Source organism: Aulonocara sp. 'chitande type north' Nkhata Bay, linkage group LG14 (genome assembly GCF_057382095.1).
Source record: "Aulonocara sp. 'chitande type north' Nkhata Bay isolate Kocher_YH1m ecotype deep benthic linkage group LG14, A_spYH_male_GT1.1, whole genome shotgun sequence".
In the NCBI taxonomy this organism is placed as follows: domain Eukaryota; kingdom Metazoa; phylum Chordata; class Actinopteri; order Cichliformes; family Cichlidae; genus Aulonocara; species Aulonocara sp. 'chitande type north' Nkhata Bay.
Genome location: NC_141357.1, coordinates 26,762,987 through 26,775,570, shown reverse-complemented (window position 1 = coordinate 26,775,570; position 12,584 = coordinate 26,762,987). Strand labels below are relative to the sequence as shown.

The 12,584-nt window shown below is 41.2% G+C and overlaps 1 protein-coding gene across 1 annotated transcript; it reads right to left on the bottom strand.

The window, feature by feature from the left end:
- Nucleotides 1-4,079, bottom strand: LOC147314773 (extracellular calcium-sensing receptor-like). Its single transcript, XM_086260247.1, has 9 exons — nucleotides 3,892-4,079; nucleotides 3,305-3,599; nucleotides 3,059-3,145; nucleotides 2,561-2,830; nucleotides 2,162-2,368; nucleotides 1,791-2,066; nucleotides 1,212-1,439; nucleotides 999-1,122; nucleotides 1-911 (listed from the first exon to the last, which is right to left on the bottom strand). Exons 1-9 carry the CDS (start codon nucleotides 3,999-4,001, stop codon nucleotides 1-3), a joined length of 2,508 nt encoding a protein of 835 aa, XP_086116373.1. The 5' UTR covers nucleotides 4,002-4,079.
- Nucleotides 4,080-12,584: the final 8,505 nt, after the last annotated feature.

Below are 12,584 nucleotides of genomic sequence, written 5' to 3'. Positions count from 1 at the left end.
TTATGACTCAATGCCACGACCCATAACAGCTTTCTTTGTGTTCATCTCTGGTCTCAACAGGATTATGTAACATTTGGGTCCAAACAGTGTGATCAAGAGTCCAAAACTTGAAGCCAAGATGGCAAATACCTCCACTGCATCTGCAAGTTTTCCTGGTGAGCTGATATAAGCAGGAACAAAGGCCACCCACACAGCACAGAAGATCAGCATGCTGAATGTGATGAGCTTGGCCTCATTAAAACTGTCGGGGAGATTCCTTACCAGGAATGCAATTAGAAAACTGAGGAAGGCCAGCATGCCAATATAACCCAATAACACTGCAAAACCAACAGTGGACCCAACTGCACACTCATACACTATCTTATCATTGTGGTATTGGGTATTTTTATGTGGAGCTGGAGAGGAAGAGACAAGCCAGGTAGTGCAAATGGCTGCCTGAATAGATGTAAGAAATAGAACTGTTCCTCTCTGCTGCATAGCACCAAACCACTTCAGACTGGTTCCCCCTCCTGGCTTGGAGGCTTTGAACACAGCCAGAACAACCATGGTTTTCACCAGGATGCATGAGACACACAGCACAAAGCTGATCCCAAATGCTGCATGTCTAAGTTGGCATGTCCAAAGCCTGGGTCGTCCAATGAACAGCAGTGAACACAGGAAACACATTTTAAGTGACAGCAATAGCTGGAAACTAAGTTCTGAATTGTTGGCACGCACTATGGGTGTTCTGCGATGGTAGATGAAGATCCCTAGAACAACAGCACATACAAATGCGCCCAGTAATGAGGTTGCTGTCAAGCAAATACCCAGAGGCTCATGGTAGGAGAGAAATTCTGTCTGCTTTGGAATACAGTGGTCACGGTTGGGGTTTGACCAAAAATCCTCTGGACAACTGGTACACTCCAAGGAGTCTGATACAAAAGGGAACATTGATGAAATGCATATTATTTTTCATAATAATGAAATTAAATATATCATGCAGAAAGAATAAAACGTACCGCTCGTGTTAGTGATTTTTCCCTCAGAACAAGGGATGCAGTCAAAGCAGCATTCGGGTTCCCCCTTCCTTCTCACCATGTGGGCACCAGGAGGACAGTTCTCACTACATACTGATCGAGGTGGCTACATGAAAAAAATTACATCTTACATCTTACAATGTTATTTTACTTTTGTCACATGTACAGTATAAGTCTACAAAAACTATATATAACCTTTTTGGATTCAAAATTCCAGAATATTTTGTCTTCATCAAGTATGAGTTCTTCACCTTTGAAAGTTGACCTCTTAACCTCACCCACATTCTGAACTTCAGTGCTTCCATCAGGGAGCCACAACCAGTTCATCACATCGTAAATTGGTAATGCATCGCCATTCTCATCAAATGACACTTGATCACCAAATGAAGTGGTGAAGTTCACCCTTTCCAAGTGATAAACAAGCTGTTACAAAGGAATGTATATTAAATTCATTAATTTTGTGTGGAACTGCTACTTAATAATCAAATAAGATCTATTATACTTGTATATATGAACTCATTACATTCTGACTCGAAATCAAACAAGTCACTTCACTAAAAATTTTGTATATTTATATATGTTAATTATTATTATTAATTAATTAAAGACATTAAACATTACTTTCAGTCCTGAGTACAGAAAATTCATTTAGCTATTTTCAGCAGAGTTTTTCTCATGGCATTGTACTGAATCCTGCAGTGTAAAATTCTGTTCTGAAAGTAATTATAGAGTAAAAGAATTAGGTCATCGGTGGAGTGTAAACTGATATCACACCTGCCAAGGCTCCAGTGACTGCAGAGTGGCACAGCTGTCCCCACTGAAAGACCCTCTTCCTGGCTTGCACTGTAGCATATCATCAAGGGAATACGCCAGAGCATAAACAGCTTTGTACACATTGTACTCAGGCCGGAGGTTCGAAATTTCCAAGAATTCAGTGTCTGCATTTTCTAGATCTTCTTTTCCAGTGCATATTGCTCCACCACCTTCCAGCCAACCTGTTGGAGGTGGTGCAAATCTGCACTGAAATGTAAATTCCCAAAACTGAGTAACCTGAAATATATTTAAAACAGTTTGTCACAAATAATTAAAATATATTATGAAAATATATAATTCTTGCAAGTACACACAGTAAAGGGTTCCCTCACCATACTTCTTCCGTAGCTAGTGCTGTGGGGTAGATTGGGACGTACTTGTAACAGGAATTCCCTGAGCCCTTGTATTTCTCCTCGACGAATTGCAATACCCAGTGTACCACCCAGGTATGGCATAAGTTGAGGTATTTGTAGAACAGCAGCTGCTGTCCAGGCTTCACTGGCAATCCACTGCAACCCTATTAAATTGTGTGCCACTACCTGTGATTTGTATTACAACAAATTTATAAAGTGAAATTGTAAGTTGTAGATTTATTAATGTCATTACAATGACAGTAAAGTAATTGCTTATCTCCTAGACTAGCTTTAGAGGATTATTTATCTGTACTTGTTCAAAGATATTATACATGATTTTTGTAACTTGTAAAAACAAAATTGTTTTAAAATCAGAACCTCTTCCATAAGATTGATCATATGACTCTCATGCGCAAAGACAATGACCACACGAGCTGTGGATTTTTTAATCACATCCACTATCCTCCTTATTTCATCTGTGTCTTTGTCCCAGGGCAAAACTTCAACATAGGCCAGGCAACCTTCACCTGACAGACTCAGCTCAGATTGAAAGGCTCTGGCTGCGTGAAGTCCATAATCATCATCACTGATCAGCAGACCTGCCCAAGTCCAGCCAAAGTGTTTTAGGATCTGAATAATAGCACGTACCTAAGTGAAAATATATTAAATTCATTTACTTATATCAGTATTTGGTCATCACCACTGACAGCAATTTAGCTATGTTCTCTATACAAGAACAAAACAGAATATAGCTGTATATACACAAAATATGATTTTAATATGTTTATGTTGTTATGTATTATGTTGTTAAATGGGAATTTTCTTCTTGAAAATCACTTTAGTCTTTCTATTTTAATTTTTCTGATATATTTTCACCTGGAAAGCATCACTTGGGATCGTCCTAAAGAAGGATGGATACTTTTGACGGTCACTCAGGCAGGAACATGTGGCAAAATAACTCACCTGTGAAAGATACAGACTGAATATTTTAGAACTACTAAAAGCCTTTGTTTTCTTTAGCTTTGTCAGTTGTTATTGCAGTGTGTTTTTAAAAGTGACATTAAATTTGCAATAAAATCTAAATAATAGAAGAACTATTACATAGATGAGTAGAAAACTTACCATTGGCACTCTGTACAAACCTAAGACAGTGGAGATAGCAATAGAACGTGTAGAGGAAGAATCACCAACAATCCCTATGACTGGAGGATTTCCAGCACATTTATTATTTAATATAATTTTCTCCTCTTGACCACTGACTAATGACAGTGCTGCACGGAATCCTATTCCAAGTTCAAGGCAGTTGTCATAAAGAGTGTATCCCAGAGTCACATTAGGTAGCAGGTTGGAGTTTCTGTTGATCTCATCAATAGCAAAGGCCATGGTTTGTGCCTGCCTAAATCCTAAGACATCAAAACTAAGAAACAAGAAAGATTACTATTAAAAATATAGCAAACTTGGAAAACATATTACAAAAATATAGATTCTGTAAATACTGACTAAATAACTTAATAGAAGTAATTATAGTAATATTTAATGAAAAAAATAAATAAAGAATATGATATGTGCATCTTTTAACATTAGTATTTTTTTAGTGTAATTTAGAGATATAAATTACATTATTCATATTTCCCTTCCATTGATTTCACTGTTTGTTTGTTTTTTGTTCTTCTTTTTTTTTGTTCCCCAGATATACATCCCAGACTTACCCATGGCAAACAGACTGCTGTGACTGTGAGGTAAAAGACAGGTCCTGAATGCTTGAAAAAAAGTGGACTTGAAATAGTCCTCCTAAAATCACATCTCCAGTCTTGTGCATCCCATTCAAATGAAACTTTCCAAGTAACTGACAGGAGGAGGGAAACAGAGAAGAACATGAAGCAGAAGAAAAGGAATACACCAAAATAAGTAAGAAAAAAATAGTTAGCAAATATGACCACATGACAGCTTCCTGATTCCTGAGCCTAGTGATTAGGTTTTATTGCTTTGCTATTCCTTTTTATTTGCATGCAGTGTCGGTAATTCTTTCACACCACCCATTAGGGAAATTGAAAGAGTAGGGGCAGGGCCTAAAATACTTTTCAGTTGAGGTTGCTTTTGTATGGCAGACTTAGGCAATACTGTGAAAAAATTAGGTCTCAAAAGAACTGAGTTTACTTTTGTATGTTGTTACTATCAAGTTTTACATTTATCATCTGCTATAAAGGCACAATGAATATTCTTGTAGTTCCACCACCATGCAATATGTACATTGAGAAAGCATATATAATTCATGTACAACAATTTTCATTGTGAAAGTCTCATTGAGGTCTTATTAATTCAATTATATTCAATTATATTCAATTCAGTTCAATTTAATTCAGTTTTATTTATGTACCACCAAATCATAACAGTGATCTCAAGGTGCTTTATATTGTAAGGTAAAGACCTTATAATAATACAAAGGAAACAGTAAAAACTCCAACAATCATATGACCCCATATAACCAAGTGCTTTGGTGACATTGGGAAGGAAAAACTACCTTTTAACATGAAAAAGCCTCCAGCAGAACCAGGCTCGGGAAAGGGCAGCCATCTGTTATGACTGATTGTGGCTGGGAGACGAAGATTGGACAAAGACACACTGTGGAAGAGAGCTAGGGAGTTAATAGCAACTAATAATTAAAAGCGGAGAGCTGTATAAACACATAGCAAATAAAAAAGATGACTGAAGAAGAAGTACTCAGTGCATCCTGGGAATCCCCCAGCAGCCTACACTTATTGCAGCATAACCAACGGAGCATTCAGGGTCTTCTGGTCCAGCTCTAACTATATGCTTTATCAAAAGCATAGGCTCATTTCATAGGCTCGGGGTACAGCTGAACCTGTCTAGCCTTCAGATTTGAGACGTAACAAAGTACAAATACTTTGTTACTGTACTTAGTTTTCAGGTATCTGTATGTGGCGGAGGTGTGGTCTCTGGCTCAGCTGAAAGGACGGGTCAGTGCAGTGAGCTCAAGGGGCGGTGCCAGAGAGGCTGGAGGGACAGGTGGAGATGATTGAATGAGGTTTTTCCTTCTTATAGTGAGGTGTGTGCAGCCAGCTGAAAAGTTGGTTGTTGTGGATGCTGAACCTTGAAAGTTATGTGTGCAAAATCAATAAAAACTTGAAGAATGGTGTGTTGGGTCCTGGTACTTTACACTGTACTTTACTTGAGTAGTTTTTCTGACTACTTTTACTCCTTACATTTTTAAACAAATGTCTGTACTTTCTAATCCTTACATTTTTAAAAAAGGCTCATTACTTTTAATTTGACGCATTTCAGTCGAGTTATTTTGTCAATGTGAGTCTTGATACATCAAACTGTTCTGAGCCTAAACAGTAAAACATGAATGGCACTCCCATTTGTTTATCACCATAGGATGTTGCATAAAAAGAGATAATGTGCACCAAAGTCAGTTGTGAAAAGTGGGACTGTGTTCTTCTGTTTGTTTGTTTGTTTTTGCCACAATACTGGAATGACTGCAGGTGTCCATAAGTTGCAAGTTCAGCATCTAGCTAGCCCTACTGAAGAGGAGTGAGCATAAAGAGGGTTACTTTTTTAAGTGGGAGGTTATTTCAAATGCAACATTTCTATCAGCACAACAAACATCAGCAAACACACAAACTGTGTGCAGTCTGTCTCACAGTGTGTTGCTAAAATTCCAGCTGCTGTATTTCACAGGGAAAGAAAGAGAGCTAACTTCACTCAGAGAGAGAGAAAGGATAAGAAAGAAAAAGAGAAGTTAGATTTAAAAATAAGAACTGCTCAGTGGTATTTGATAAACTGGAAATTTGAAGCATCCATGCAAGTTCTCATGTTTTTAAATCAGTTATTTGGTCTGTGTCACGGCCAGGTGGCCAGATTGCAGTGTGGACCCAAGTGCAAGACACAATAATGGAGGCAAAATAGGATTTTACACATTTTTTTCTTTACAATGACATGAATCAGTGAGCATAGGAACTGCCATGGGGAGTGTCTGTGCGTAATGGCAAGCCTCAGAGGACAAAGGCACTGAAACAGAGGAGAGGGATATTACTGACCTGAGCAATTTGGAACAAGGGAGAGCACTACTGGTGTGGACTGTGGCTTACTTGGGTTTGCACACGATTGAGTTAAGAGAAAGGGATTCTTTCCAAATGAATGTCCGGGCAAAGGCAATATCCAACCTAAGTTCCATTTTGTTAGCGGAGCCATTGGATAGGAGGACAGGCAGGCAAAGTTGGTGAGTAGTTGCAAATCCTGAGAAGTGTGGTGCAAGACTGGAAGAAAACCTTAGTTAGAGATCACCGTCCAGAGGTGAACAAGGAAGGTAAGTGTGGTATGGAAATATGGCATGACTGCATGAAACGAGAGGAGAACAAGGTAAATATAACCCAAAAACAAGGAATTACTGTGAGGCCTGCTACCACCATAAGGTACCTGACAAAATGGCAAAGAACTGGTGGGGATGCTGATCTTAAATACACCTGCTGATTATCGGTGACGAGGAACAGATGGTCGAGGCAAGTGTGGTCTCCAAAGCTCCACCCCAGAGGGGCGAACACCGTAGGTCCAGGCCAGAGTGGAAATTCTTAAACACGCACTCAGATCTGTATATGTGACATTATGTTTTTTCATATTGTGCAAACTTCTTGTAACTCAAACTGAGGTAGACTGACTGCTATTTAAAGGCTGGATGAAAATACTAAATAAAAGGATAAACTGGTTAGTTTGTTGTACCTTGATGGGTTTAAAGTAAAGAACAGTGTGTGACTGGCACACAGTGGCTGTGGTTTCATGGTGGGAGTTAGGTTACATCAAGTGTAGCAAAGATTCTAATGATTTTTAGCTGAAGATGCTTAGATTCCACCTTCATACCAGCTTTGTACCATCTAGACAAAAGACAGCATAAACCAGAGGTGTCCAACACCGGCCTCAAGGGCTGGTGTCCTGCAGGTTTTAGATGTGTCCGTGATCCAACACAGCTGATTTAAATGGCTAAATGACCTCCTCAACATGTCTTGAAAAGTCTAAAGTTTGTATCCCCATCACTGATATAATTTATCATTATGTTAATATAGCACAAGGTTCACTTATCTTTGCACAGAAATAGAAACCTACTCCAAAAAGCTAATTTTTACTTTCTTACTTTCAGTACATTTAACTGCCTGTGGTTTTTTACTTTTACTTAAGAAGTTGAATCAGTACTTCAGCTTTTACTGGAGTATTTTTAATAGAACTATTTGTACTCAGAATGGGAGCACACACCGCCTCCACCTTCATTCTGAATGTAGGTATCCCACAGGGGTGTGTCCTCAGTCCCCTCTTATACTCACTTTTCACCCATGACTGTTCTCCAATCCACACCAGTATCATCATTATAAAATTTGCTGTTGACACCACCATCATATGACTGATCGACAACAACAATGAATCAGCCTAAAGAGAAGAGGTTCAGCATCTGAAGCAATGGTCTAAAAACAACAACCTGTATCTGGACACAGCCAAGACCAAGGAGATGGTAATCAACTTCAGAAGAACAAAGCAATCTGAGCACTCTACCCTCTACATTGGTGGGGAGGAGGTAGAAAGCTTTAAGTTCCTCGGAGTCCACATCTCGGCCGACCTTACCTGGTCCACAAACATTTCCCACCAGGTAGGGAAAGCACAACAAAGGCTGTACTTTCTCAGGAAACTGCCTCAGGCCCAGTTACCCCAGAGACTGCTAGTAAACTTCTACTGCTCCACCATCGAGAGCCTTCTGACCTACTGCTGCACACTCTGGTTCAACCGCTGCACCGCGGAGGACAAGAGCAAACTGCAGCGGGTGGTGAGGGCAGCAGAGCGGGCAATTGGCACCTCACTAATCAGGGTTCATATGCCTTTTCAAGCTTTTCCAGCACCCCCCCCCCCCCCCCCCCCGCCTAAAAAAAAAAGAATGCATGTTTCAATTCGCATCACCTCAGTAAGAATGTGAAAATTAAATCATCCTAGGTAAACTTAAACACATTTGTTCCCCTTTTGTTAAGACATAGAAAAACGCACCACATAAAAATACTGCAAAAGGAAACGATCGCCTTATATACATAGTGTATTAACTCAAAATACACACAATAAATCAACTTGTCAGAGATATTCTTCTCCTGTTGAAAAAAAACCAAAAAAGAAATAAATAAGTCTTCTCATCAGATATTGATGCTTCTTTCCTGTGTGACAAGAAATTGGAGACAGATGTTTGTTTGTTTGTTTTTTAAGTTAATTCCCAATAAAACTGTTTTATTGCTAACTACATTGCTGTCTGTATTATTGCCGAAGTCCTAAATGATCACCTTTAAAGTGTTTGTGCTAATAACATCATGTACAATCAGCCAGGCATGGAGAACAGCACTGACTGGGAGAGGCTTTGAACCGATTGATTGATTGATTGAATCTTTATTTTGAACATGTTGAAAAAGTACAACAAAATAGAATTAAAAGAGACAAATGAACAAAGCAAAACAAAAGGAAAACTAGCAACCACAACTCCAAATAACGTTCATGTTCAAAAAGGAGCAGGAAGAAGCATAAGCTTATTTAATCCCACCCCTTTTCCACTATCTAGTATCAATAGACTACAGAAATACCTCCTTGCAATTACATTATATGTTATGTGTAATTTTTTTTAATTTTTATATTTAATATACATATATGTTTCTATCTATCCATACATACGTATATACACACATACGCAAATATACACATTTTCAATAACCCCATTAACACCTCAAGGATACACAACCTACAAATATATATATATATACCCATACCAATATACCCGTGCACGCACACACACATGAAAATATTAGACAAGAACACCCTCACATAGTTCAATTCAACAGACTTTAAGAATGCAAACGCATCTACTTAAAATCTATTGAATTTATCACCTGTGATACATTATGTACAATTCTAATGTATTTTATTCATCTCCCTTAAATAAACAGGCAGCCTTAAAGTATGAAATATTCATATACAAATACACATATAAATGTGTCTACTGTCTCAGTGGCTGATAGTGCCCCACAGGCCTCAGTGTGAGCTTGAAGCCATTTATAATTGTGGCGGGGCGTGGCTTGTGGTGCCGTGCAGGGAGGGCAGACGCACCTGCATGGCATCCGCAATCATGCCCCGCCTACTTAAATACTGTAGTGGGTCCTGTGTGTGGTACGTTGAGCTGGCAGCGGGAGAGCTGCAGCGCTGTGTGTATTGTGGACAGCAACCGTCAAGTATTAATAAAGAATGATTAAAATGCCACTGGGTCTGCGTGGTCATTTACAGTGGTGCCGAAACCCGGGAAGGGAGGCACGGCAGACCCAGGACTGGGCCAGCAGAGGGAGGAGCTGGTGCAAATGGTGGCCAAGCTGGCGGCCCCCAGGTTGCGACCAGCCAGGGACCAGCCTGCCGCTGCACCCATCCCCACTCCACGGGTGGGAGTGGCTTGTGCCCGGGAGGGGCCTGCACCCATTCCTGCTCCCCGGAGGAGGGATGTGGAGCAACTGCTGGGCCCACCACCAGCTCACCCACCTGCCCAGCCCGAGCCGGAGGTCAGCGCGGGGAGAGTGCGCGTGCCGGTGTTCGAGGAGGCGCGCGAAGGTCTGCGCGTGCCGGTGGTCGAGGAGGTGCGCGAGGGTCCGCACCTGCCCGGTGAGGAGGAGGATGAGAAGGTGGAAGAGCTGCTCGAGCCGGGAGTGGCGGCGGAGGAGGTGCCGCGTGAGGGGCTGCTTCAGCCGGGAGCGGCGGCGGCGGAGCAGTCCGAGGTCCCCGTGCCAAGGGAGCCTGCTCGGCTGGAGGGCTAGCTGTGTGACGGCCCCGCCAAGTCTGAGGGCAGCGTGCTCGCCAGACCGGCCTCATCTCCACCAGAGGCCAGCGCACCAATTGATCTTAGGTCGGCCCAGTCACCTGTGAGCCGTGACCACCTGCCACGCGACTGACCTCCGGACCAGCTTTGCCAGCGCCGCTGGAGCGGGCGACCACCTGAACTCACACCCCCCTGTCGCTGGACCTGGAGCTGGGGATGCCAACGGTCTCTCTCCCGCTCGCGGGGGGAGGGGAGTAGGTTTGGCCGGATGGCTCCCCGGCCTCAGTCGGGCGATGGGGGTATGTGGCGGGGCGTGGCTTGCGGTGCCGTGCAGTGACGGCAGACGCACCTGCATGGCATCCGCAATCATGCCCGCCTACTTAAATACTGTAGTGGGTCCTGTGTGTGGTTGTTGTGGTTGGTACATTGAGCTGGCAGCGGGAGAGCTGCAGCTCTGTGTGTATTGTGGACAGCAACCGTCAAGTATTAATAAAGAATGATTAAAATGCCACTGGGTCTGCCGTGGTCGTTTACAATAATGTTTAAGTAGTTTAATGTGTAGGTGCTGAGGATAAACACATTTTGAATGAAAGCCGGGGAACTTTGGTAGCACAGAAACAAGTGGCTATTCTTTGTGACCATATGGATCGGTCCCTCATATTACCACTATTTCACCCAAAGGCACCAAGTTAACACTTTAAAAAAGTGCAGCAATACACACAAATATAAACAGTATTTGGTGACAACTTTGCTTTCAGCCTCTAACCCTCTGGGGTCCAGGGTATAATTGGCCGTTTTTGACTACTTTTGATTTGGCCACTATATTTCACCTTTAAAAACTGTTTATCTTGCCAATCTCTTATTTTCTCATTTGGACATACTTTACATACATACACAATTTATCTAAATTCAGACAAAATTCCGAGTAGAAAAGTGATATTTTTGACTGTAAAAACCACAAACATGTTTACCGAATCATTTTCATAACTTGTAATGCAAATAGAAATTGTACATTTTAAAAAAATATGCACAAGTTTTGCAACAACAAAGTTATATGGTACTATTTACCTAAAAATGCAGCCAAGGCTCAGACGTTTTTTATATAACCATTTCAAACTATTTACAGAACAATCAGGTGTGCTGCATCAAATAAGAAGGCACACAAATTATTTATGCAACTCCAAAAAATAGTTTGTGTCCACTATAACACAGATGAGAACAGCGCAGGGATAAATCCTGCAGGTCTGACAGCAGGTGTGTCACTCCTGTTTTCCATGTGAGGACAGCGTTTACACTGCAATTTGCCTTTGGTGGCTTTTTTGCAGCAACTGTGACATTCACTAGTAGAACTGACACACAAAACAAAACAACGACTACACTACACACTAACTACACTAGAAAACACACTAACTTGAGACTCCAAACACGGTAAACTTCACAAATCTCTCACGTACCAAAACTCTCTCTCTTTCGCTCACTCACTTTCTATCGCTGGTCACTCCTAAAACTTCCCCCTCTTCCCAAACAACCAAATGCCACATGTTGCCATATCATTTTTTGATTGGTCGACATGGTACATTTTTCAACCAATAGGGAAGGAGTGTTTTTTCTTTTTCGTTTTTCACTCACAAGCAAAGCGTGTTTGCTAGCGCTCTCCCTAGAAAACGCAGTTTTTACCGTTTCTTCCCAGAGTAAATGCTACTGTTTTATTAAAAAAAAAACATCAGTTTTACGTGGCCTATCAACACAATTTAAAACCTGGTATATAGTTTGAAGTCCGCACGTTCCACCCAAGTTGAAATGGAGACTCTGGGTCCATCGACCCCAGAGGGTTAATCAGAAAGCCTTAAGTTGGCTAGTTATGTATCGGGCTAATGTTTAAAGCTTTCACTTGAGTAAATTAACTCATATTACTGCTAAGGAATGTTAGCTAAGTTCACAGCATATTCCATAATAGCGCTGCCATACTGCATCACACTCAGTGGATTTCAATCATTTCTCCAGCGAGTTTAATAGCTAGCAAAATAATAATCATAATTTTGAAAAAATAGCATGTGTAACGTACACGTACTGGAAAATTATTTATTAGGACTCACCTAGCATATGACTAGAGAGCGCAAACTCCGCCATTGTCGTTTTCCATCAAACACTCATTAAAACGGCAACCTACAGGTATGTTAGTGCACTCATCACCGACTGTCCAAGGGAGGGGCGGGGTCACATGTTGAAACAGACAGAGGTGCAAGGCACCCCAGGCGGGGAAATTTTGCTTGTACATTTTGGGACTCATTTTATTTCTCTATCTGATAAGAAAACTATTCAATCAGATAGTTATTTGTGTTGAATGAAATACAGTTACACTTTCAAGCAGTTTTAAGCACCACATCTGAAATTCAAGCACTTCAAACCTTGAAAAGACAACATTAAAATTCAAGCATTTTTAAGGATTTCAAGCACCCGTACGAACCCTGACTAATCCCCCTCAGAGACATTTATACTGGCAGACCCGTACCCCCCCCCCGGTAAACGCTACAGGTCTATCGAGATGAAGACAAACAGACTCAA